Raw genomic sequence first — 26278 nt, forward strand, 5'->3', positions numbered from 1 at the left:
CAGGCAGTTGTGAGCTGCCCTACTTGGGTGCTGGGAACTGAATTCAGGTTCTCTGTAAGAGCAGTAAGTGCTCTTAAATGCTATGCCATCTCCCCAATCCCCTCAGAGTCTTCTTAAAGTCAAGAGTCACAACTCAAATGCTTAACAAATGTTCTCAGGCTAAGATCCAGTACTCCTTCTGGGGTTCCAGAAAATGGAGACTATTAAGATATTATTTGTGGGTGCTGAAGATGACTCAGCAGTTAAGAGCACTGGCTGCTCTTGCAGAAGACCTGGGTTCGATTCCCAGCACCCACATGGCAGCTGACAAGTGTTTGTAACTCCAGTTCCAGGGGATCTGAAGTCCTCTTCTGACCTCCGCGGGCATTGCACGACACGGGTGCACTTACATACATGCAGGCAATACACTCATACACATAAGAAATAAAAATAATAAATAAAATGTTTTAAAACTTATTATTTGCCATTTCCACTCTTGAGTGTATAGGGGAGTCCTTCTGAGGCCCTGTGACATGGTGACATCATAGCCCTGCTGGCTGATGAGGCTGTGTGCTTGGGTATCTGTGTGTAACAAGTGATGGCTTTGTTTCATAGGAGCATCTTGAGTTGTAGTCTCTCAATAAGTACACACTTGGCACATGTAACACACAGGCGACATTGGAATCCACAGAAATTAAATTCCTTCCATTGTGGTTGCTCTGCTTAAAGAAAGTAATAATTGAGCCGGGTGTGGTGATGGATGCCTTTAATCCAGCAGTCCGGAGGCAGAGGCAGGCAGATCTCTGTGAGTTCAAGTTCAGCCTGGTCCATATAGTGAGTTCCAGGCCAGCTGTAGCTACAGGAAGACTCTGTCTCAAAAAGACCAAAAAATTTAAAAAGTAATAATTGGGGCTGGTGAGATGGCTCAGCGATTAAGAGCACTGTCTGCTCTTGCAGAAGATCCAGGTTCGATTCCCAAGTGTTATATTGACAGGTATGATCCACCATACCAGTTTAATCACCTTATTTATATTTGAATGCCTGTGTATGCATGTTTGTATGTGTATGTAGAGGCCAGAGATTAATGTCAGGTGTTTCCTCTATTATTTTCCCACTTTATTTTTTTGAGACAGAGTCTCATTATATTACCAAAGCTAATCTGGAACTCACTATTTAGACCCTGCTGGCCTTGAACTCAGAGAATTCTGCCTGTTTCTGCCTCCCTCCTGAGTGCTGGGACTAAAGGCATGTGTTAGCATACCTTTCCACCTTAATTTTTAAGATAGCATTTCTCACTGAACTTGGAGCTCACCAATTCAGCTAAACTAGCTGCCAGCGAACCCCAGGGATCTACCTGTCTCTCCCTCCCCAGTACTGGGATTATAAATGTTTGATGCCACACCTGACTTTCAATGTGGGTGCTGGGGACTCAGGCCCTCATGCATGCAAACACTTTACTCACTGAGCCATCTCCCCAGCCCTGATTACCCTACTTTTTATTATATTTATTTTATTGTGTGTTGGGTGGGGGGAGGTGCATGCTTGCCACTGCAATGTGTGGAGGTCAGAGGACAATTTTCGGGAATTGGTTTTCTCCTTCTACCCTGAGGGTCCTGGGGATTGAACTCAGATCTTCAGGCTTGATGGCAAGCATCTTTACCCACCAAACCATCTCAAAAGCCTGAATGTCCTAGTTGTGATAGAAACAGGGACATGAGGTGTTTTCCACTGTCATCCTAGTTCCTATGATTACAACAGCCCTTGTGATGAGAAAGGACATTGACCACCTGGCCTCAATGGCCTAGAGGTGAAAGAGGGGCCCAAGTACATGGAGCCCCCAGAGATAGCCATCATGCCTAGATGTGGCAGGTCATTTTGAATTGAGCATCTGATTTTGTCAAAAGAATCTAGAAATCCTTACTGTTATGAAATATTCTAATATTTTTAATATTGGCAACTAAGCTGGGCATGGCAGCTCATACCAGTAACAACAAGAAAAATTCTTTTTATAAACTGCCAAATTTTTTTCACTACTGAGTGATTGACATGGCAGCTCATACCAGTAACAACAAGAAAAATTCTTTTTATAAACTGCCAAATTTTTTTCACTACTGAGTGATTGAACCCAGGGCCTCACACATACCAGGTAAGCACTATGCCACTCAGTCATACCCTGAGACCAAGGGAAAAAAATGTTTTTTTTTAAAAAAAACAGTCTCATGTAGTCCAAACTGGTTTTGAACTCTCTATGTAGCCAAGGATGACTGTGAACTTCTGATCTTCCTGTCTCTACCTCCTGAGTGCTGCGATTATAGGCATTCAACATTATACGTGGTTTATGTGGTCCTGGGGATTAAACCCATCCATGCTAGACAAACACTCTATCAACAGAACTACATCCCTATCCATGTTTATGTTTTTTGAGACAGGGGTCTCTCTTTCTCTCTCTGTATGTAGCCCAGGCTGGACTAGAACTTACTACATAGCTCAGGCTAGTTCCCAACTTCCTGTACTCCTCCTGTCTCAGCCCAACTAGAACTTGAAAAAAAATAAAAATCAGCCAGGCGTGGTCGCGCATGCCTGTAGTCCCAGCACTTGGGAGGCAGAGGCAGGCAGATTTCTGTGAGTTCAAAGTCAGCTTGGTCTACATAGTGAGTTCCAGGACAGCTGGAGCTACAGGGAGACCCTGCTTCAAAAAGACAAAAAAAAAAAAAAAAAAAATCAGCACTCTATAGGTCAAACTTAACCAAGCTAGAAGCCAGAATTGGCCTTATAATATCAGAAACTATGAGACTGGTCATCTGGACGCTAGGAAAAGAATAATGACCCCTGAGAGCCTAGGATCACCACACCTATTTCTTGTAACCTTGACGTTTCTGCCTCCTCTACCTCCCCAGCTTCAAATACAGCGTCCACAAAATACAAAAACCAGAGGTACTGACCACAACCCCTCATAGGGTTGAATCAAGGTCAGAGAGCCCACTCAATACAACAGAAAGCAACACCTTTCCTCCAATAATGATGTCGTTAGTTCCAGATTATGTGGCTAAGCCACACACCACACACACACACACACACACACACACACACACACACCAAAGCCACATACCCCCCCACCCCATAGCCACATACGCCCCCCACACGCCAAAACACAGAGCACATGTTCTGGAAAACACATGCACACATGATAAGCTTTGCCCTTTTGCTCTCTTCAGAAGTCCCCTTCACCTCCCCCAACAGTTCAAACTGTGGCGAGTGCTTCACCATGAAGGAAGCCCAGGTCCCCAAATAAGCCACGACCCTTTGTCATGAAGGAACTCAGGTCACCATACTGACCAGGTTCCTGATTTGCCAGACTCACTGAGAGGCCCTTTCTGTTAGACTCAAACAGTGTTAGGGCTGTTAGAAAAAAGGGACAGAAGTCCTTGGACTAACCAGGGGTTTCCTGAATGGAAATAGTAGGGGCAGGGAGAGGCCCCCGCCATGGAGGGCGTGGCCACCTGTAAGTTGCAGGTTTTCACAGGCGTCTCTGCCCATATGAAATGCTTGCCTCCTCATCTGCGAGAGGATGAACTGCTCAAAGACAGGATTTAGAATTGTTTGGAAGACTATGAAGTGCCTCCTAAATGTGAGAAGTTAATATTGACAGGGGAGAAGAGCGGCCTCTCCTACCCACTCTGTTAAACACCTGGCAGGCGAGAGGTCCTACTCTTATGGTTTGGCTCTGAAGTATCTGCCCAAAACCTCTGTGTGTTGAAGGCTCTTCTCCAGATGGTGGTGCTTTTGCTAGGTCACAAGAAATGAAGGCAGTCTTTATCAATGCATTAATCAACTGATGGGTCCACATTCTGATAGTATTACTGTGAGGTTGTGGGAACTTGATGGGGCAGTACGAGTTAGAAGTAGGTCAGGGGGCTGGAGAGATGGCTCAGTGGTTAAGAGTGTATACTGCTCTTGCAGAGGACCCAAGTTCAGTTCCCAGCACCCATGTTACAATCACCTGTAACTCCAGCTCCAGGGGATCTGATGCCATCTTCTGGCCTCCATGCATATCTACACTCAATACACACACACACACATACACACATACACACAATTAAAGAATAATAAAAATAGGGGACTGGAGAGATGGCTCATTGGGTAAGAGCACTGGCTGCTCTTGCAGAGGACTCAGGTTCAGACCTCAGCAGTCACATGGTGATCAATAGTTGTCCTTAACTCCAGTTCCAGGGGATTCAACCCCCTTTTCTGGCCTCTGCAGGCTTTGCATGCTTGTGGTGCACTTAATTACATGCAGGCAAAATACTCCATACACATAAAATAAAAATAAATAAAAAATAGTAATAGTAATAATAAAAATAAATCTTAAAAAAAGCAGGTCAGTGAGTGTGTGCCTTTGAAAGTTACGTCTTCTCCTTGGTACCTTCAGTTTCTCTTTCTCTGCTTCCTGGCCACCATGAGGTAAGCAGCTCGCCCTGCCACTGTAATGCTCTCCCCACTCCCACCATGATGTTCTACCTGGCCACACCTCCACAACTAAAACCAGCTGATACCTCTGAGACCTCTGATACCATGAGGCAAATTACATCCTTCCTCCCTTAAGCTGTTTTCCCAGGTATATTGTCACTGCGGCAAAGAGTGACTGGCACACTGGCATTGCTGATTATGCTGAATGACACTGGTCCTCTTGTTTGCAGACACAGTTCTCCAGAAGGTCCTAGATTATAAGATCTGAGGCAGAGGGCTTCCAACTACGGTGTGCATCAGAGCAGATCTCTCAGAAGCCCTCTTCAAATGTGCATTGCTGAGCCCTAGTCCTGGAGCTGCCCCTTCAGTAGGTGGACTGAACCTTGAATTTTATTTCTTTTTTTTTGTTTTTGTTTTTTTGTTTTGTTTTGTTTTTTGAGATAGAGTCTCCCTGTAGACCCAGCTGACTTGGAACTCCCTATGTAGACTGGGCTGGCCTTGAACTCAAGGAGCTTTGCCTCCTCTGACTCCCAAGTTCTTGGATTAAAGACGTGCAATGAATTCACTTTTTCTTTAAGTTTTATTTATGTGTAGGTGTATGTGTCTGTGTGAGAGTATGCCACATGTGGGTAGGTGTCTGTGGAGGCCAGAAGAGGGTGCCAGGTCCCTTGGAGCTGGAGTCAAAGGTGTTTGTGAGCTGTCTAACATGGCTGGTGAGAACCCAATTCAGGTTCTCTGGGAGAGCAGTCTGTTGAACCATCTCTTCCATCCCCCTACCCCTCACCCCTGGTTTTTGTAGACAGAGTCTCATGTATCCCAGGCTGGCCTTAAACTATGTAGCTGAGGATGATCTTGAACTTGTGATCCTCCTGCCTCCACCTTCTGAGTGCTGGTGTTGCAGGTATGCAACATCATACCCAGTTTAAGTGGTGCTAGGGATGGAATCCAGGCCTTCATGCATGCTAAGTAAGCACTCTACTAACTGAGCTATGTCCCCAGTCCCTAGAACTTGCTCCCAGGCATGCTGCTGCTGCTGCCACTGCTGTTGCCACTGCTCCTGCAGACTGGAGGACTACACTGAGATGACACCTGACATGATTTAGCTTCTAGTCATAACCAAGAGCACTAGGTGCTCCTGGGCTGTCCAACCCTATCCCCCTACTCAAGACAGCATTATGGGATGAGGCGACTGAGAGATTCAAGCTATCTGGAGATATTTCTTTAGTCTGCATACTATTTTAGATAAAATTGGGCTAATAATTATAAATCAGGACATTGTACAAAATTCCTAAGTTCATCTCTTCTTGTATGATGATGTCTTAAACTCCAATACCTCAGTATGTGACCTTAGTTGGAGGTCTTTTAAAAATATTTTATTTATTTTTATTTTATGTGTATGAGTGTTTTGCCTGCATGCATGTATGGGCACCATGTGTATACAATGGCTCCAGAGGCCAGAAGAGGGTGTCAGACCCCCTGGAACTGGAGTTACAGATGATTGCTAGCCACCATGTGTGTGCTGGGAACTGAACCCAGGTCCTCTGCAAAAGCAGTCAGTGCTCTTAACCACTGAGCCATCTCTCCATCTCAGAGGTAGGGTCTTTTTTGAGGGAGAGGGGATAAGACAGGGTCTAATATAGTTGAGGATGACCTTAAACTGATACTCCTGACTCTACCTCCAATGTGTGCTATCATACCTGGCTTTAGTGGTGGATATCCAGCTAAAATTAAATCATTACAGAGGACTCTAATCTGATATCACTGATGTCTTTGTACAAGGGGGAAATCTGGACAAAGATACATCCAGCAGAGTGCCATTCAAATGTGTAAACCACCAAGCCCAAGGTCAGATGGGAGGTTGGGGTGGTCCTCCTTCTAAAGTCCTCAAAGGAGGTAATCCTGACAGCACTTTCATTCTGGAATTGAAGGCCACAAAGTTGGGCTTCAAGCATTCTAGTTTGGGGCTTTGTCCACCCTCCACCCCGAGCCCTTGCAGACTAAACTCGTACTTTCTTGAAAACATCTGTTGATCCATGGCTGGTGGTCCCCTTTGGGTTCTGCAGCCCCCTCACTCAGCCTGTGACTTGTTATCATTTCATCCATTACAGCAGTATGGGTGGGCCCCTCCAGATCCCAGGGCTTGGTGAGGAACTTTCAGTGGGATGCAACTGGCCTGGTTTCCTTCTCTCTGGCATGGCCTCCAGTTCATACCTGAGGACGAGGCACCAGACCCATTGGCACAGGGATAGCACCCCAGTGACACTGGTACGGAGGGACATTTTGACCCAGAGGACCCCAGAATCTCCGTGTCTACCCCCAAGTGTCTACCCCCAAAGTCCAGACACCAGGTTTCTCCCTTCTCCCGGACCCAGGCATTCAAGCCCCACCCTACTGTCAATGGACCATTGTCTCAGACTGGGAAAGGCACGGGCAGAGTCTGACATCATGAGGCTTGAGGTGGGGGTGGCACCCCCCATCCTTCCTGATTCCTGCTCTCCTCTCTCTTCCAAGGGATTTCCCTGCCCTCACTCCTGGGGGCTCCCTTGGGAGAAAGGACTCTCCCTGCTCTGGCCACCACAGGGTAATGGAACTTCTCACGTGTCCCCCCACCTCCAGCTCCCCACCCACCTTGCAAAACTCTTGTCTGACTTGGGACCACTATGGGATTTACACCCACAGGGTCCTCACCCAGCTTGGAGAGCCAGCCTTGTGTGCACTAAAGCCTTGTTCTAAACACCCAAGACAGACAGATAGGCAGGTTTCTGTGTAGAGCCTGTTAACTGAGAACTCTGGGCTAGGTGGGAATGTGGGGGCCAACAGCATCCCCAGAACGCAAAGTGGCAAGCTGTGGTTGTGCTAAGCCCTGTGGAAAAAAGAACAGCTTTTAAACAGAGGAGTAGGGACCAGGCATGGTGGCACACACCTATAACCTCAGTACTCCAGAGGCTGAGGCAAGAGGACGTCGAGTTCCATACTAATTTGGGCTGTATAGTGAACTGGAGGCCAGCCTACACTATATAATGAGATCCTGTCTCAAAAGGCAAAAACTACAATAAAAAAGAGGGGTGGGTTAACAAGATGGCTTATCAAGTTAAGGTGCTTGCCGCCAAGCCTGATGACTTGAGTTTGATCTCTGGGACTCATAACTCCTGCAAGCTGTCCTCTGACTTCCACACAAATGCTGTGGTACATGGGAACATCCACCCACATACATACATACACACAGACACAGACACACACACAGACATGCACAGACACACACAATAAAAAATAAATAAGTAAATAAGTAAATAAATAAATAAATGTGTGTATGTAATGGGGATGAGTAAGGGACGCCACTGAGGAAGTGACAGGCAATCCGTTAGTGCTGGGCTTCTTCAGGAGCAGGCTAGGGTCAGGGCTAGGTGGGACAGGATGGGGACAGGTCTCCAGTAAAGAAGAGTTAGAGCAACATCCCTGGGTCCGAAGGTGTCACAGGACATTGGAGTACACACAGCCACACAGTCTCTGTTCATTAACAAGCAGGACACAGAACAATACAGACAGAGCCCATGTCCTCACCGAGAGAGATCATGATCTCACAAGAGGAGTCAGCGTCTAAGGTCATTTCAGAGGACAAGAGGAGCCAAGGAGAAAGCAGACCAGGAGGATTGCAGGGAAGGTGACACTAGAATCAAGGGAGGAGAGGGGGTATCCCCTCGCCCTGTCCCACCTAAGGTTGCCACCAATTTCCTGAGGACAACGGGTCCTGTCCTTCAGCTTGGGACTTTTAGAGAGATGAGGCTATCACCCTCTAACCCCCAGTTGGGGTGTATAATGGTAGAGGGGGAAGGAACAAGGCGGACCCCCATCCTCTCCAGGAAGGAACTGATAGGACCCAGGCATCAGGCTGCCCAGTCCCGGCCTGACAAGGGCCCCTTTGTGCCCCCTCCCCCGGGGGCAGGGAGGAGCTGGGCCCTGGAGGCAGGCGGCCCCTGGCACCCAAGGGGAGGGGAGGGGCTGACAAGTGGGGACCTAGACCCTGGGAGACCAGGGGACTGTGAGCCAGGCCAGCGGAGCAGAGGGTGCAGAAGCCAGACTATCCAAGTGAGTACTGCAACAGGGAGAGAATAGGGTACAGGAGGGGCAGAGCACTCCCAGGGGTCAGGAGCACTTAGTGGCCTGAGCTTGTGCATGGTGAGGTGCTCTGGGAGATGTCATTGAGAACTGGACGGTTAGTCATTTGGAATGGGGCAGGGTGCTGTTTGGGACACCCTTGGGACCTCCTCAACATACCTCATGACTGCAGGCTCTGTAGTGCCAGCTCCCCTGGAGGTCCTGAGATTAGAACAGATGAGGGGTCCTTGGGCTGGGGCTGGGGGTGAAGGGAAGGATGCAAGGTGATCAGACACCTACATGCCACCATGTGGAGGAAGATGATGCCAGTGGGCTGTGAACAGCACATGCTAGTACCTGGTACATAACAAGTGTGAGTGTGTGTGTGTGTGTGTGTGTGTGTGTGTGTGTGTGTGTGTCCACCTCTCTTGTATATCCATTTATAATAGTGTTTCTCGACTTTTCCCCATTACACCCCACTAAAGAGACTTTGAAGGTATGGTTTTCCTACCCCTACTCCTCCCTTGGATTTGTTTTTGTTTGTTGAGGCAGGGTCTCATGTAGCCCAGGTTGGCCTCCAATTTGCATTGCAGCCAAGGTTTGTCTTGAAACCCTCCCTAATCCTCCTCCTCCACCTCCCAAAGGCAGGTATGGCAGGTGTGCATGCTTGGTTTCTCTTCCACAAATTTAATGCTATAGATACACAATCTATTTGTTTTGCAAATATTTGCACTGTGATCCTTTTGAAAGTTTCAAACCATCCTCTAGCTAAGATTGGCTGGGCCCCTACCTCAAGACCTCTGTGTGCCCCTGTCTAGACTGCACGGTGCATATCCCTGCTTGTACCATTGTCTGGCCCTCACCTCTGGATATCTGCTGTGCCTTCCAGTCACTGGTGCCAGGGCCACAGCTGCCCTGTGTCCATTGATATGTCTGGATGGAGGGGTCCACGGTCATACCTCAACGTGTGCAGGTCCTTGTGAACTTGTGAACACGCCCCCCGGGGCTTGACCACCCAGAGGTCTCAGGATCAGAACATGTCCTCATGCATCTCTGTTGTGTGAGCTTGTTCCTGCTGGCTGTCACATTTCCTACCAGCGTCTGTATGTTTCTGGGCCTGTGTCTGCATCAGTGGGAAGAGGGCAGCCAAGGCCAGGAAAAGCAGTCACTTCAAAATCCTGGCTCCAGCCCGGAGTGACCCACGGAACAGCAGGGGCCAAGGGTCCATCACCTCTGGCTCTTCCTGGTCCCTGTCAGAGCCTAGTCAGGAGTGTTAGACTCCTTGCTCACGCCCCACCTATCCAAGGAGGTCCCCCAGGATGAAGCACCCGTACCCCTAGGGAACAGGGCTCTTTTGTACTGGCCACTGGCCTCTGGTGAGGGTGGGGACACCCGGGGCCTGCTGCGGGTGGGAGAGGGCGGCAGGAATTCACACGGCATGCTGGGAATGCTGATGTTGTGAAACCCAGTCATTGATAGGGCTGCGTCCCTGCCTGCCACCCCCAGGCCTCAGCCGTGGGACATCTGCTCCTTCACCCCACTCACTACACTCCTCTCCCCCCATCCTAAAGTTGCCACTCCAGGTCCTCTCCCCACGGTTCTCCCACACCCCAGCTTGGGTGGAGGAATTGTGGTGCAGCAGTTTTGAGGCTGTGTGGGAGCATCCCTGGTATCTATGGGTACCACAGACCACATGGGCATCCTTAGGACAGAGCCACAACCCATAGTACACACAGAAGAGCAGGGCGCTTTGGGGGCTCAGGTCCCTACACTGTGTGTGATACCTATCTGATTTTTTTTCCAGGTTAATTGGCCTTTTCAAGTGGAATCAGGAGAAATTCCCAATTCAGAGAGACTGAGGTAAGGGGCAGGGTAGCAATATTCTCTTTCCACTGTTGCTGGAGCCTTAGCTCCATCCTTATTTAGAGATTCCCAGGGGAATAATGGTGTTAAGCATTATTATCAGCCCGACACTACCATGCAGATAGCACAGGTTGACTGCTAAGACTGCAGACTAGCTGTGTGACCTTAGGCAAGCTCTGTAACCTCTCCAAGCTCCAGATGTGGACAGTAATTGCACCTGCCTCAAAGAGATCAGAATTGCTGACCCTAGTGCCCACTCGGGCCACTCAGATGACAGAAATGAGCCAAGCAAGACCCTAAACAACCAGGCTGCCCTCTGAAAAACAGAGTTGTTCTTATTCTTCTAGAGACATCTGGAGTTACAGCCAGGGGTGGGAGGGATTAGGTCGCCGGGGGGGGGGGGGGGCGGGGGGGGCTTAGGCTTCTAGAGGCCTGCTTTAGCTGGGTAACTTTGAGAACCTTGCTTAACTTGCCTGGGCCTTGGTTTCCTGCAGGAAATGGCGGGAAGGACAGTACAATCAATGGTTGAATGGTTTCACAGTATCAAGCTGGGCATGGTTTGGGACAGCTGGCTCTGGCTAGAAAATGCAGGGGTTATTGAAGAGTAATGTGTGGAGGCTTAGCCAGGGTCATATCAAAGCCTATAATTACAGCCAGGCATGATGGTACTTGCCTCTAGCGCCTTGTGCTCAGGAGGGAGAAGCAGGTGAATCTCTGTGAGTTTGAGGCCATCTTGGTCTACATGGTAAGTTCCAGGCCAGCCAGACCTGCATAGTCAGATCCTGTCTCAGAACAACAAAACAAAGCAAAATAAAACGTTTGCAGTTATGAATGACAGCAGCAGCGAACCCTGACCCAGGGTCCCTTTTCTGTCTTTCACAGATAGCCCTGTCTCTAACCGGCTCTGTCTCTCTCCAGACCTGGCTCGCTTACTTGCTGTACAAAATGATATTCCTCACAGCACTGCCTCTATTTTGGATAATGATTTCAGGTAATGACTGGGGATCAGCAGGAGATCTTGAGTCTTGATCCCAGGATCCCCAGGCCTGTGATCGATGATGGGAACTGGAGGTGTTAATGGGGTGGGACATGTCTTTCAACCTCTGTACTCCTGTCCACCCACAGCTTCCCGAGGAGGTCACTGGGGTGCCTGGATGCCCTCATCCATCTCAGCCTTCGAGGGCACGTGTGTCTCCATCCCCTGCCGCTTTGACTTCCCGGATGAGCTCCGACCAGCGGTGGTACATGGTGTCTGGTATTTTAATAGCCCCTACCCTAAGAACTACCCACCAGTAGTCTTCAAGTCCCGCACACAAGTGGTCCACGAGAGCTTCCAAGGCCGCAGTCGCCTGCTGGGGGACCTGGGCCTTCGCAACTGCACCCTGCTGCTCAGCACGCTTAGTCCCGAGCTGGGAGGCAAGTACTACTTTCGTGGGGACCTGGGCGGCTACAACCAGTACACCTTCTCGGAGCACAGCGTTCTGGACATCATCAGTGAGTCGGTCCCCAGGGTTCTGACGGGCTCTGAGGGGGCTGCAGGATGCTGGGTGGACCTCCTCAGTGCTTGGGACAGCTCTGAATGACAGACTGAGGAGAGATGGATTTGGCTGGGTGCGAAGCCCAGTGCCTGCTCTGGCCACACAGAAGACAGAGATGAGCCAAGCTGGCCCTAAATAGTTTGGTTACCCTCTGAGGAATTGGTTGTTCTTATTTTTCTAGAGATATCTGGAGCTAAAGGCATGAGGGACCTGAGATCAGGGATGAGTCTTCTAGATCACTGCTGACTTGGGGCAACTTGCTCAACTTCCCTGGCGTTGGTTTCCTCTTGTGAAATGCAGATAAGAGTGGTGAATTCAAACTAGGCGTAGTAGCACTCTCCTTCAGTCCCAGCACTGAGGAGGCAGAGGCAGGCAGATCTCTGTATGAGATGGAGGCCAGCCTGTAGGGAGTTCCAGGCCAGCTGGGGCTACAGGGAGACCCTGTCCCAAAAAGCCAACAAAGTGGCTGATAGAATGGGTGAATGGCTTCAAGGCTGGGAGCTGAACCTGGCTTCTTGGATGACTCTGTGGGCTCTCCGCTCTGGCTAGCAGAATGCAGGATCATTGCTGTCAGGCATGCTGTGTTTCTTAAAAAACCCAAACTGTGGCTATTCCAGGGTAATACCCTAATTCCTAAATATTGGCTGCTTGTTTTGAGTTTTTTTTTTTTTTTTTTTTTTTAAGATCATATGGGGCTAGAGACATGGCTCAGTGGTTAAGTGTGCTGCTCTTACAGAGGACCCGAGTTTGGTTCCCAGCACCCACATCAGGCAGCTCCCAACCACTTGTAACTCCAGCTCCAGGGAATGTGATGCCTCTGACCTTTGCAGGTACCTACCTACACACACACACACACACACACACACACCACACGCACACATGCACACTCACACGCGCGCGCGCGCACACACACACACACACAGTTTTTTCAAAAGGAAAGAAAAGATCCTGGACTGGGTTATAGCTCAGTGGTAGTGTTTGCCTAGCATGGTTCCTTCCATTCCTTGCATGGGGAATGGGGAGAGAGAGAGAGGGAGGGAGGGAGGAAGGGGTGGGGGAAGGATGGGAGAGAGAAAGAAAAAGAAGAGAAAGAGGAGGAGAGAAGGAAGGAGAGAAGGAAGGGAGGAAAGGAGAAAGAAGGATCAGCAAGATGTCTCTAGTGGGTGAATGTGCTTGATGCCATGCCTGCCAACCCGAGTTTGATCCCTGGAACCCACATGATGGAAGAAGAGAACTGACTCCTGCAAGTTGTCTTCTGATATCCACACGGCATACATGTGTCCACATACAGAAGCATACACATGCACACGTACACACACACACACACACACACACACACACACACACACATCAATGTTATAAAGAAAGAAGGAAGGAAGGAAGAAAAAGTCAAGAGCAGGCCGGGTGGTTCAGGCCTGTATTCCCAGCTACTTGAAAGGTTGAAGGAGAAAGGTCACAAATGCAAAGCTGACCCGGATTACAGAGTGAGTTCAAGGTCAGCCTTCACAATGTCATGAGACCCTGTAAAAGTACAAAAAGGGATGGGGTATAGCTCAGTGATAGAGTGTTTGGCTATACATAGGAGGTCCTGAGTTCAATCCTCAATATTTGAAAGAATAATAATAATATAAAAAAAACAGAAGGAAGAGAAGAGAAAGGAAAAGAAAAGCAAACAAGCAACAAACAACAACAAAAAACCCTGTAGGCAGCTGTGGCCAATTTAGCAATCAAAATAGAAGCTATTGACTGATTTCAGAGATTCCCACTGCCTGATTTCTGAGAGGCCCTGTTCTGGAAGATCTTAGGCTAAGTTTCTTAGCAGCACCTGGTCTGCATGAGAAGCCAATTTACAGGCCTAGTGTAGAAAGAGACCACACAGGCACAGCACACACGCACCACACCACGCAGTACACATATGTCACACTCCCAGACTACACACATGCACCTGCAAGCATACCGGCTTCCTACCCCCACAATCCATCACATATCCCTACACACACATACCACATATCTCATGCAGATAGGAGACCTATGGAACGGACAAGAGAGGAATACAGAGGAATAGACTGCAGAGCCAACAGCACTGATGCCTCAGAAGCCCGGGACAGGGTTTGAGGCCCAGTTAAACTCTGTATGATCTGTACCCTCCGTTTCTTTCCTTTTTTTTTTTTTTTTTTTTTTTTTTTTTTTTGTCTTTTTGGGTCTTCCTGTAGCCCCAGCTGGCCTGGAACTCACTCTGTAGACCAGGCTGGCCTCGAAATCACAGAGCTCCGCCTACCTCTGCCTCCCAAGTGCTGGGATTAAAGGCATGTGGCCGGGCTCTCAGTTTCTTTTCTTTTTAAAAATTGTTTATTTCCTTATTTTTATTTTATTATGTATGACTGTTTTGCCTTCATGGGAGTGCACCACTTGCATACAATGCCTGCTGAGGCCAGAAGAGGGCATCAGATCCCCTGAAACTGGATTCAGGATAGTTGTTAGCCTCCATGTAGGTGCTGGGAACTGAACCCCCATTCTCTGGAAGAGCAGCCAGTACTCTTAAATGTGGAGCCATCTCTCCAACCCCAGCCTCAGTTTTTTCATTTGCAAAATAACAACAGGACTTCCAACACTGTATCAAATTATTCTAGCATCCCAACTGACTATGTGGGCCACTTCTGGGGGAAGAGTGACCCACATCTGGGAAGGGTGCAGCTATAGGCCACTGGGGATCCAGAGGTGTCAGGAGTGGGTTTGGACAAGGTGGGCGTGACTGTAGACTAAGACTGCTTCCAGAACCTTCCGTTTTCTCCATATCACACATAGACACCCCCAACATCGTGGTGCCCCCAGAAATGGTGGCAGGAAGTGAAGTAGAGGTTAGCTGCATGGTGCCTGACAACTGCCCGGAGCTGCGCCCAGAGCTGAGCTGGTTGGGCCATGAGGGGTTGGGGGAGCCGACTGTCCTGGGTCGGCTGCGAGAGGACGAGGGCACCTGGGTGCAGGTGTCACTGCTACACTTCGTGCCCACTAGAGAGGCCAACGGCCACCGTCTGGGCTGTCAGGCCGCCTTCCCCAACACCACCATGCAGTTCGAGGGCTACGCCAGCCTGGACGTCAAGTGTGAGCCTGGGTGCGGGTTGGGCGGGGGCGGGGCCTGGGTGGGACCCGGAGCGAAGACTTTGGGCAGGGGCTGGGGCTTGGGGCGGGGCCTGGCCTGGTGGGTGGGGCCTGAAGGGTGGGACCTGGAGCGGAGCCTGGCCAGGTGGGCGGGGCAGGGGCGGGGCCTGCGGTGGTGGGGCGGGCCTAGATCTGCGGTACCCGCCCGCTGACCCACTCACTGTCCACTGTCGCCGGCCTCAGACCCCCCGGTGATCGTGGAGATGAACTCCTCGGTGGAGGCCATCGAAGGCTCCCACGTCAGCCTGCTGTGCGGGGCTGACAGCAATCCACTGCCGCTGCTGACCTGGATGCGGGACGGGACGGTGCTGCGGGAGGCGGTGGCTGAGAGCCTGTCCCTGGAGCTGGAGGAGGTGACCCCTGGGGAGGACGGCGTCTATGCCTGCCTGGCAGAGAACGCCTATGGCCAGGACAACCGTACCGTGGAGCTGAGCGTCATGTGTGAGTCCATGTCCACACCTCAGTGGAGTTCACTCCGAGGGACCTCCCATAACATCAGGAATTTGCACTTTAAAATAAGCACAGTTGTAGTTTAAATAATTTACATTGATTTATTTTAAATCGTGGGGGCCATGGGTGTGCCACGGTGCACAGGAGGTCAGAGGATAACCTGTGGGACTCCCCCTTCTCTCCTTTCATTATGTGGGTCCCAGGGATGAAACTCAGGTCATCGGGTTTTGAGGCAAGTGCCTTTACCTGCTGAGCCACATCCGCCACAGTTAGTTTTTTTGTTTGTTTTATTTTTATTTGTTTTTCATGTGTTTTTTGCCTGCATGTATGTACTGGTGTCATGCAATGCCCGCAGAAGCCAGAAGAGGGTGTTGGATCCCTTGGAACTGGAGTTAGGGACTGTTGTTAGCTGCCATATGGGTGCTGGGAACAGAACCTGGGTCCTCTACAAGAGCAGCCTTAACTGATGGGCCGTGTCTCCAGCCCCAACATTTGTAGTTTTTTGTTTGTTTGTTTGTTTTTTGAGATAGGGTCTCCCTGTAGCCCCAGCTGGTCTGGAACTCGCTATGTAGACCAGGCTGGCCTCAGACTTACAGAGATCAACCTGCCTCTGCCTCCCGAGTGCTGAGATTAAAGGCGTGTGCTACCACGCTTGGCTAACAGTTGTAGTTTTAATAGGAGGACTGAGGAGACAGACCCGAAACCTCATCCAGCTTGGTTGCCTGCACCTGCTCGTAATGCAAGAGGGGTTGCTGTCAGAGTGGGAGGATTAGCTGAGAATCGAGATGCCATTCATGCACACATTCATTCATTCACAAATATGTACTGAGGCAAAGTGCCCAGGGCTGGGCATAATAAGAACAGTTACAAGCCAACGTTCACTCAGCATTTCCTGAGTGTTTCACACACATGCTCTTTGCTCTGGCATCCCTTGTGCCTCCCACTCTGCTCCCTGAAGCCTTCCTGCACCATCCTACATAGAACCATGCCCATCCTGATCTCTCCTCCTTAAGCTTTGTTTTCCTCCACAGTCTAGATCCTCCTGTTGCAAATGCATTTTATTTTCTAATATAACTTCTCCCTGCAAGGGCCTTGCTTAACTAGAACACTGGCCATCATTCATTCCACATTGGGTAATTGCCCCTATGATGCTGGAAATATTGAGCCCAAGTGAGTGGGACAAGTGAGTTCTAGGGTTAAGTCATAAATCTACACTGCAGAGAAGGGGTAGGTAGTGCCATCATTCAAAGACAAGGTCCCAGCCAGGCATTTACCTGCAAATCCAGCACTTGGGAAGCTGAGGCAGGAGGAGTGCCATGACCTCGAGGCCAGCCTGGGCTATATAGCGAGTAGTAGGCCAGTCAGGGCTATATAGCAAGAGCCTATCTCAAAAAGAAACAAATGATCAAAAACAAAGACAAGCTCTCCCTGCCTGCAGAATTGCCATTCATGTAAATAAGCAGCCAGGTCTGGGGTTTCTGAACCATCCTGAATGGATGTGCTAGATTTGGGTTGTCAATGGCCACATTTGGTGGTGGGAGTTGACCATCAGAGCAGTAGCACCCCTGGTTTCTGATGATCACCACCCCCGTCCTGTCTCTCCCCCAGATGCACCTTGGAAGCCAACGGTGAATGGAACAGTAGTGGCTGTGGAGGGGGAGACAGCCTCCATCCTGTGCTCTACACAGAGCAACCCAGACCCGATTCTCACCATCTTCAAGGAGAAGCAGATCCTGGCTACAGTCATTTATGAGAACCAGCTCCAGCTCGAGCTGCCAGCAGTGACACCAGAGGATGACGGGGAGTATTGGTGTGTGGCGGAGAACCAGTACGGCCAGAGGGCCACAGCCTTCAACCTGTCTGTGGAGTGTGAGTTCCTCCCATCTTCCACTACAGTGAGGACATCCAGGTGACAGGAAGGGAGCCCTTCCTTCTCAGCCAGAGCCAGGTAGGGAAGAGCAGTGTAGCTGAATCCATAGCCAAAAAATAAAACTCCCATCTGAGGGCCGAGCGTGGTGGTACACACCTTTAATCCCAGCACTCAGGAGGCAGAGGAAGGTGGGTCTCTGTGAGATGGAGGTCAGCCCTGTCTACATAGGAAGTTCCAGGCCAGCTGGGGCCACAGGGAGACCCTCTCTCAAAACCAAACAAATAACCCCACAAAACTCCCATCTGAGAACACTCTGTTCCTGAATCCTGGGGAGAGCTCTTGACCATAGTGGTTCAGGAGCCTGTCATTACTGCCTCTCTACATGAACTAAAACACTAACTCTGATATATATCTCTCGGAGACTGTTGCTAGGTACTAGACACTGTTGGATGTGCTGTATCCAGGGAGCCACTCATTTCATCCTCATGAGGGATGTCCACTTTCCAGAAAGGGAAATAGGCCTAGAGATGTTAGGTCCCTTGCCCCAGGTCACACAGCTAAGAAAGAGCTGGTTTTGAGAATCAAACCCAGAGTATCTGGTTCTACTCTGCCCAGAATTGATCTTGTGTTTGTGTATTGATGGAGCCATTATGGTGTGCAGAGTGCTCTTGAGAGGAAGCAGATGGGACCAAGGAGATGCCAAGCTTACTAACAGCAGTTACAGAAATGCTGAGGATGTCCATATAAAGCTATCATCTCAGAGGTGTAACTCACTGTACTGCAAACTAGCACCTGACCTGACAGCTCCCTCCACGCCACCTAACCCTACTCAGGAACATCACTCCAAGTTGTAGCACAAGCCACAGTTTTGACTCTGTGTCCTCAAGCTCTTCCACTGGAACGTCATGTCCTTATTTTTATTTTCCCAAGCTTCTTCCTCAGCTTTGCCTGGCCTGTAGCTCTGGCCTCTAATTGGCACTTTATGCAGTGCTGAGGATGCGGCCCAGGACCTTGGGAATATCAAGAAAATGCTCTGCCACTGAGCAACGCCCCTAGCTCCTCACAGATGGATTCTAGGAAATTGCTCTACCACTGAGCCACACCTCCAGCCCCTCACTGGGGGATTCTAGGCAGGTGCCCTACCGCTAAGCCACGCCCCCAGCCCCTCACTGGGGGATTCTAGGCAGGTGCCCTACCGCTAAGCCAAGCCCCCAGTCCCATCTCTCTCCTCTGCAAAAGGAAGTAAGGACAGCACCTCACCACCAAGATGGCTGTGAGGACTAAGGGGATGTGGCCTATGCGTTCTGTGAATGTTATGTAGTGTTGTCTTGTCCCATTAGCCTTTCCTTGGGACTGGAGCAAGATATTTATTGCTGCAGCCAGGGCTTCTTGTGCTTTCTCTGCTAGATGCTCCTAAATAGGAGGCCATAAGCACTTGGCTGGGATGCTAAGCATTTCCAAATGTTCATGCACCTGTCTTTGGGGTCCCATAGCCCTTTGTGAGTTACGGGCACACTCAGAGGATGGAGATGTGACTGAAGCTCTAGTATGTTTGATTTCCAGTACAACATAAGCCTGGCATGGTGGTACACACTTCTAATCCCAGCACTTAGGAGGTGCAGACAAAGGAATCAGAAGTTCAGGGTCACCCTGGTTACATAATGAATTTGAAGCCCACCTGAGTATCTTCATTTCTTTTGCTGTTACTGTGATAAAATACCCCAAGGAAAGCAACTTAGGAGAAAAAGAGCTTATTTGGCTCAGAGTTCCAGGTTACAGTTCCTCACTGCAGGGAAATCCAGGTGGTAGGAACTTGATGCCCACTGTGGTCACATTCCATCCACAGTCAAGAGCAGAAAACAGTGAATGTATGCATGCTAGCTCAGCTTGCCTTCTCCCTTTCATTCCGTCCAGGGTCCAGCCTGTGAAATGATGCTGCCCACATTCAGGGTGGGGCCTCTGTCCTCAACTAACCTACAAAAATCCCTCACAGGCAGGCCCACAGGCCAACTTAGTCTAGACAGTTTCTCATTGTGACTCTTCCCAGGTGATTCTACATCTTTGCAAGTTGACAACACCAACCATCACACCGGGGAACATGAGATTCTGACTCAAAAAGCCAAAAGCCAAAACCCAAAGAACAAAATTCTCACCCTTCTCTCTAAGGATGCATCCCGAAGGCTCAGTGGCCACACTCGGTCAGTAGATGGCAGAGTTGGGATGCCAAAGCCGTTCACTCTCTGACACTTTCGGTCATGTCAGAGGGTTGCATAGCTCTCCTGGGCTGCCCAGGATGCTGTGAAGATGATGTGCACACACAGGCAGGGTATTCGCATTTTCCTAGCCCAGCATGGACATTTGTCACCAGAGTGCCAGCTGCACTGTTCTGCGTGGAAGGGTTTGGGGAACGTGCTAGAAACTTCTTCCAGCTCAGGTTTGTCATTATTCGTTTCCTCTGGGCTGTGTTGAGTGCTTAACCACAGCAAGCAGAGTACATCTTTATCTAAGTGGCAGATGGGTTTACCATTTTTTCGGCTTAGAGACACATGCATTGAGGCTCTCACTGGAAACATCCATCCCTGGTGCAGATTTACCTGCCCCTGTTACTTCCTGCCCACCATTGTTATTGGCACAGTCTTTTGGGCTTGAACATGGGTGGGGCTAGTGGGCCAAGGGTCTTTTTTCACTTTGTAATTTGGGCCAGAAGCAACTGAGAAACAGTGCTTGATTAGACTAGAACAAGCAAAAAGGTGTCAGATTGATCAAGATAGATAAAAAACAGTTTAAAAAGTATCATTTAGGGGCTGGGGAGATAGCTCAGTGGGTTAAGTGCTTGCCACATACACGTGAAGACCCAAGTTCGATCCCGAGCATCCACTTTTTTTTTTTTAAAGGCTGTGCGGTCTGGTATGTGCTTGTCATCCTAGCACTGGGAAGCAGAGATAGGATGCCAGGGGCTGGATGAGCAGCCAAATGGTGAGCTCCAGTTTTAGTGAGAGACCCTATCTCAAAAAGGAAGTGGAGAGTGGTAGAGAAGAACACCCCATGTCAACCTCTGACCTTCACACATGCACACCACACACACACACACACACACACACACACACACACACACACATTTAGCTGGGTATGGTGGTTCGAGCCTGTAGTCTCAGCTCTTGGGAGGGTGTGAAAGAATGGTTGAGAGTTCCAGGCCATCCTGAGCCACGCAAGACTGTATTTCAACAAAGAAAAATATAAAACAAAACAAAAAAATCCAACCAGCTGCTGGGTGTGGTGGCATATGCACCCAGCACTTGGGAGACAGAGGCAGGTAAATTTCTGTGAGTTTGAGGTCAGCCTGGTCTACCTAGTAAGTATCAGGCCAGCCAGAGCTACAGGGAGACCCTGTCCCAAAATAAAGAAAAGAAAAATCCAACCAATAAAACAAAAGCACCATTCAATGTTCTAATCTGACTTCATATTTTGGAAAATAAAAGAAAAACACATTCCAGGACTAGATTTGTAATCAAATGCTATCAAAACAAGGTTCAACAAAGAAGTCTTGGGTAGAGAGCAGTGTTTGGTGCTGGTGGTAATGGGGAGTCTCTGGAAGGAGACCAGGATTCCAGGGGTCTCCAGGCCAGGAAGCAAGTGCAGAGCATCTGCAAAGGACAGGGGAGAGTGGGGGATGGGGGTGGGAAGGGAGCGGCTGAGGGAGGCCATGGCTTGAGCAGAATGGTCAGAGCCTAGGAGGCTCTTTGGGAAAATATCACCCCTCACATGGCCAGAGGCCAAGGTCAAAGTTAGAGATAATGCAAATGGGAAAACAGCTCATTTCTGTTCTGGTCCATATGAAGGCTAGAATCACCCCAAAAGCAGAGGCGTGGGGGTTTCCCACAGGAAGTACCTAAATTCTCCCTGAAATGATACAGGTTGGGTTTCCAAAGGAGTCTCTGAAAGTCAAGGTGGTCCATGCAAGCTATTTGTCAGGAGAACTTCTATACAGAGGGGACTGAGGTGGCCTCATGCATGGACAGAGAGAGAAAGGACTGTTATTCCCAGGTGTGTCACCACAGGGGGTCACCACAAGGGGTCAAGTGTGGCAAGTAGAAGAGTGTGAGGAGTTTGGGGGCTGAGAGATGGCTCAGCAGTTAAGAGCACTGGCCGCTCTTGCATAGGACCTGGGTTTGGTTCCCAGCACCCACATGGTAGCTAACGAACAACCATAACTCCAGTTCTAAGGAATATGACTCCCTCTTCTGGCCTCTGCTGGCATTGCACACACGGTGCACTTAAATGCAAGCAGGCAAAACTTATACACATAAAATAAAATTTTAAAAAATTGCTTTAAAAAGAGCGTAAGGAGCTGGTGTTTTGCAGCATTTGGGGATGGTCTAGCCATCTTTACCAGGGCCTCTGAAACTACAAGGCTTTGACTTGTGTTTAGTCTAGAGGGACACCCTGTAGTGAGTGGGGGTCACAGAGTGGTCAGAGAGCCATGCGTTTCTGGATTATGGTCTATACAGAGTCCCTCACCCCATGACACCCTGGTCTTGCCTCTGCTAAGAAGTCCAGGGAGGCCCAGCCTTACTCATGGCCTTGGTTTTGAACTTGCAGTTGCTCCCATGATCCTCCTGGAGTCACACTGTGCAGCGGCCCGAGACACGGTGCAGTGCCTATGTGTGGTGAAATCTAACCCAGAGCCCTCTGTGGCCTTCGAGCTGCCATCGCGCAACGTGACTGTGAACGAGACAGAGCGGGAGTTTGTATACTCAGAGCGCAGTGGCCTCCTGCTCACCAGCATCCTCACGCTACGAGGACAGGCCCAGGCCCCGCCCCGGGTCATCTGTACCTCCAGGAACCTCTATGGCACCAAGAGCCTGGAGCTGCCCTTCCAGGGAGCCCGTGAGTGGCATGACCAGGGGGTGGGAGCTACAGGAGGGAAGGGGGTCCTCTTGGATTCATATCACCCCCCATTCCTGCTGATAATCAGCCACTGATTATGGGTTAACCATGAAGACTGATGAAACAGCCAAAGCTCTTCCTGACTTGTCACCCTAACTACATGGAAGGCTGAGGCAAGATTGTTGAGTTCTAGACCTGCCTGAACTACAGAGTGAGTTCAAGGCCAGTCTAAGCAATTTAGTGAGACTGTAAGTGACTCGGTGGTAGACCAACTGCCTAGAATCCACCAGTGAGGGACTAGGGTATGGTTCAGAGGTAAAGCGCCTGCCTAAAATGTGGGAGGCTCTGGGTTCAATCCCCAGTACTAAACAAAACAGAACCAAAAGCACCACAAACCTCACTTTGTCACTGGTGGGCAGAGGCTTCCAGAACATACCTGCTGTTCTTTACCAGCTGTTCCTGGTACCTAGCAACTAAGGGAGAGTGCATGGGCCTGTGGCCTCCATGCCCATCAGTTATATAAATGTTAAGGGCTCCTGGCTCTTCTGTCCCTAGACCGACTGATGTGGGCCAAGATTGGGCCTGTGGGCGCCGTGGTTGCCTTTGCCATACTGATTGCCATTGTGTGCTACATCACCCAGACACGCAGGAAGTGAGTCCCCACCAGACTGATCTGGGGGATAGGGAATCTCCAAGCGAGGTTTTGGGGCGCTGTGTGAGGCTGGGGTGGGCAAGGGAGGGTAGTCCTGTATGCATGCCAAGGGCAGATCCCATGTTGAAAATCTCCCACTGGGGGCATCTTTGCCCATGGTCTATGCTCCAGCCCTACAGTCTGCAGAAAGCTCTCTGTGACTGTCAGTCAGTTGGGGAAACCTGGAGGCAGGCAGGGAGGGTGGGAGCCACTCTGGGGTCCCTTGAGTCAGGATAAGTTTACCTGGGGTTTCCCACCAGGTCTAATGTGTTGTGCCTCCATTCCTGCAGAAAGAACGTGACAGAGAGCCCCAGCTTTTCAGTGGGGGATAACCCCCATGTCCTATACAGCAGTGACTTCCGAATCTCTGGGGCACCTGACAAGCATGAGGTGAGGGCCACAACTCCATGGCTCCTAGTTAGTAGGGGGATGTCAGGCTGTCAGGGATGTTGAGTGGGGACAGGCCTATGAGGTCAGGGGCAGAGGGGAGGACAGACAAGGGTATTTGGAGGACTGGGTTGGTGCTGGAGGCTGGGGAGGAAGCCCCAGGCTGAGGCTGTGCAGGAGAGCATAGAGGGAGGGGCCTGAGTGCCCCACCCTGCCTACCTGTGCCCATGACTGCATTTCCTTCTCCAATAGTCCAGACAGGCCTCTACTCTGGAAAGTCACTGAGAGCCCCGGGAGGTAGGTTCCGGGGGCCTCAGTGTGCCAACCGCCAGGCCCTGGCTGGGCCTCGGGGTTGGTGTGCATATGTGTGTGTGTCTTAGTCAGGTGTCTGCGAGGCTCTATGGTTAAGTCTGGCTTTGCTCAGCAGCCCTGGCCTTGTCTGTTCTGTTCCATCTCTGCCCACTTCTGTCTGTGGCCACTGTCCTTGTCATGTGTGTTTAAATGCCGACAGGGTGGAGGGTGGGGGTGGATAGCTCTGGAGTTAGAAGCTGCATGTCCCCCCAAACTCAGGAGGGAGACTCCACCAAATCCAAAGAGGAAGGCTTACCAAACTAGGTATTTGCAAACCTTCCAAAAGGGCAGTACAACCAAGATTGAACCTGTAAAGGTGTTCTGGGTTAAATTCTGTGCCCCTAATGTCCCTTTGTCAATGAGGGCTTCCTGGAGACATGAAACTTCTAGGCAAATGTCAAGGTCAGTCATGAGGAGGTTGTGGTGATCTTAGGGGTGCAGCACTTGTCAAGGTCCCAGAGGGGGATACAGTGGCTATGGGGGTTCCTGAGTGGCTGGTCCCTGAGAAAGGAGGCTTGCCTGGTTTCGGGGGTGAACTCATGGGTAACAGGGGATGCCAACAGCTCAGCTTCTACTTGAAGAAAAAGTGAGGGGGATCCTGTTAATGGGTTGTCTCCTCCCCCTCCCATAGAGTGAGAGGCGCCTGGGATCTGAGAGGAGGCTGCTGGGCCTTCGGGGGGAACCCCCAGAGCTGGACCTGAGTTATTCCCACTCAGATCTGGGAAAACGACCTACCAAGGACAGCTACACCCTGACGGAGGAGCTGGCTGAGTATGCTGAAATCCGTGTCAAGTGAGGAAGCTGGGGCTGCCCATGTGGCTAACCCCCCCTCAGGACCCTTGCTGGCCCCCACTGGCTGTGGGCTCCCTTCCTCCTGAAAGCGGTGGGGGCCGGGGCAGGAAGGGGCAGGGCAAGTGACCGTGAGGTCCTGGGGGCCTGGCCTCTCCCTCCTTCCCAGCTGCCCCTCCCTGCCAGAACCCCATGCCCATATTATAGCTCCTCTCTAGCCTCCTTTTAACCTCAGCTGTCTGGAGGGGTGGCTCTGTCTGTCCATGTTATTTATTGTTATCCTTTTCCTGGTCTCCTGTCTCCATACCTAGCCCTGACACCTGTACAAAAGGGGAACAAAATAAATGTCCCAACACCAAATACCAGACTAGATCTTGGTGATTTACTTATTTATTTTTATTTCATACTTCTGTTTTGCCTCCATGTCTGTAACTGCACCATGTGCATGCAATACCCAAAATAACCCTAACCCTAATCCCTGGAACTGGAGTTAAGGACAGCTGTTAACAGACATCTGGGTGCTGGGAACTGAACTCAGGTTCTTTGCAAGAGAAGCCAGTGCTCTTAACTGCCAAGCCCCAATGCTGATGATTTTTGGCCCATTATTGGAGGGTGTCTTGGTTACTTTTCTCATTGCTGTGACAAAAGCAACTATTTTAGTTCACTTTTCCATTGCTATAATAAAATACCATAACCAAAAGTGGCTTAGGGAAGAAGGGGTTTATTTTGACTCAGAGTTCCAGAGGGATAGAATCCATCATGGTGGGGAAGGAACAGGAAGCTGGCTTATCACATTTTCATTCACATGCACAGGAGAGAGATAGAGATAGAGATAGAGATAGAGATAGAGATAGAGATAGAGATAGAGATAGAGATAGAGATAGAGATAGAGAAGAGAGAGAGAGAGAGAGAGAGAGACACACACACACACACACACACACACACACACACACACACACGGCTGGCTGTCCCCTAGTATGCAAGTGGGAGAGAGAGAGAGGCAAGTAGAGAAAGAGTATAAACCATCAAAGCCAGACTACACTTCCTCCAACAAGGTTTGGCCTCCTAAAGGCTCCATAACCTCCCCAAACCGCACTACCAACTGGGGACCAAGTGTTCAAATACATGAACCTATGAGGGCCATTTCTCATTCAAACTACCACAGCCATTTAAGGAAGGAAGAAAGGGTTTGTTTTGGCTCCTAATATAAGTCCATCAGGGAGAGTGGGGCATGACAGTGGGAGCCTGAGGCGGCTGCTCAGATGGTCTGTAGTCAGGAAGCAGAGTTGAAGAAAGCGGTTACTCAGCTTACATTATTATTATTATTATTATTATTATTATTATTATTAATTAATTTATTTAAAAACAAATTTTCTTGAGACAGGGTCTCCCTGTAGCCCTGACTGGTCTGAAACTCACTGTGTGGACCAGGTTGGCTTTGAGTTCACAGAGATCTGCCTGCCTTTGTCTCCCAAGCGCTGGGATTAAAGGCGAGTGCCACCACACTCAATCTAGCTCACCTTCTTTGTGTTCAGCCCTGAGCCTCAGCCCATGGCATGATGCTGCCCACATTCAGGGTGGGTCTTCCCACCTCAGTTAAACCTCTTTGGAAACATCTTCATAGATATGCCCAGAATTGTGTCTCTTAATTGATTGTAAATCCAGTGCAGTTGACAATGAAAATTAGTCATCATGGGGAGACTGCCATCCCTTTTCTGGAATGATTCAGGAACTTTTCCTTTATCTCTGCTG

The 26278-nt window shown here is 49.8% G+C and overlaps 1 protein-coding gene across 4 annotated transcripts; it reads left to right on the forward strand.

Annotated features, from left to right (window-relative positions):
- The first annotated feature begins 8431 nt into the window (after window positions 1-8431).
- On the forward strand, window positions 8432-24891 carry Mag (myelin associated glycoprotein). 4 transcript variants are annotated; one of them, XM_008828013.2, is made up of 12 exons: window positions 8432-8532; window positions 10346-10401; window positions 11323-11395; window positions 11530-11898; window positions 14748-15044; window positions 15285-15542; window positions 17160-17420; window positions 22021-22308; window positions 22864-22960; window positions 23290-23389; window positions 23639-23683; window positions 24369-24891. In XM_008828013.2, exons 3-11 carry the CDS (start codon window positions 11350-11352, stop codon window positions 23669-23671), a joined length of 1749 nt encoding a protein of 582 aa, XP_008826235.1. In that variant the 5' UTR covers window positions 8432-8532; window positions 10346-10401; window positions 11323-11349; the 3' UTR covers window positions 23672-23683; window positions 24369-24891. The 4 variants fall into 4 exon arrangements, with proteins under 4 accessions (XP_008826235.1, XP_008826233.1, XP_008826234.1 ...); XM_008828012.1 differs by having other exon boundaries at window positions 8462-8532; window positions 11287-11395; XM_008828011.2 differs by lacking the exon at window positions 23639-23683.
- Window positions 24892-26278: the final 1387 nt, after the last annotated feature.

This window comes from Nannospalax galili, unplaced genomic scaffold (genome assembly GCF_000622305.1).
Source record: "Nannospalax galili isolate Female #2095 unplaced genomic scaffold, S.galili_v1.0 scaffold833, whole genome shotgun sequence".
Classification (NCBI taxonomy): domain Eukaryota; kingdom Metazoa; phylum Chordata; class Mammalia; order Rodentia; family Spalacidae; genus Nannospalax; species Nannospalax galili.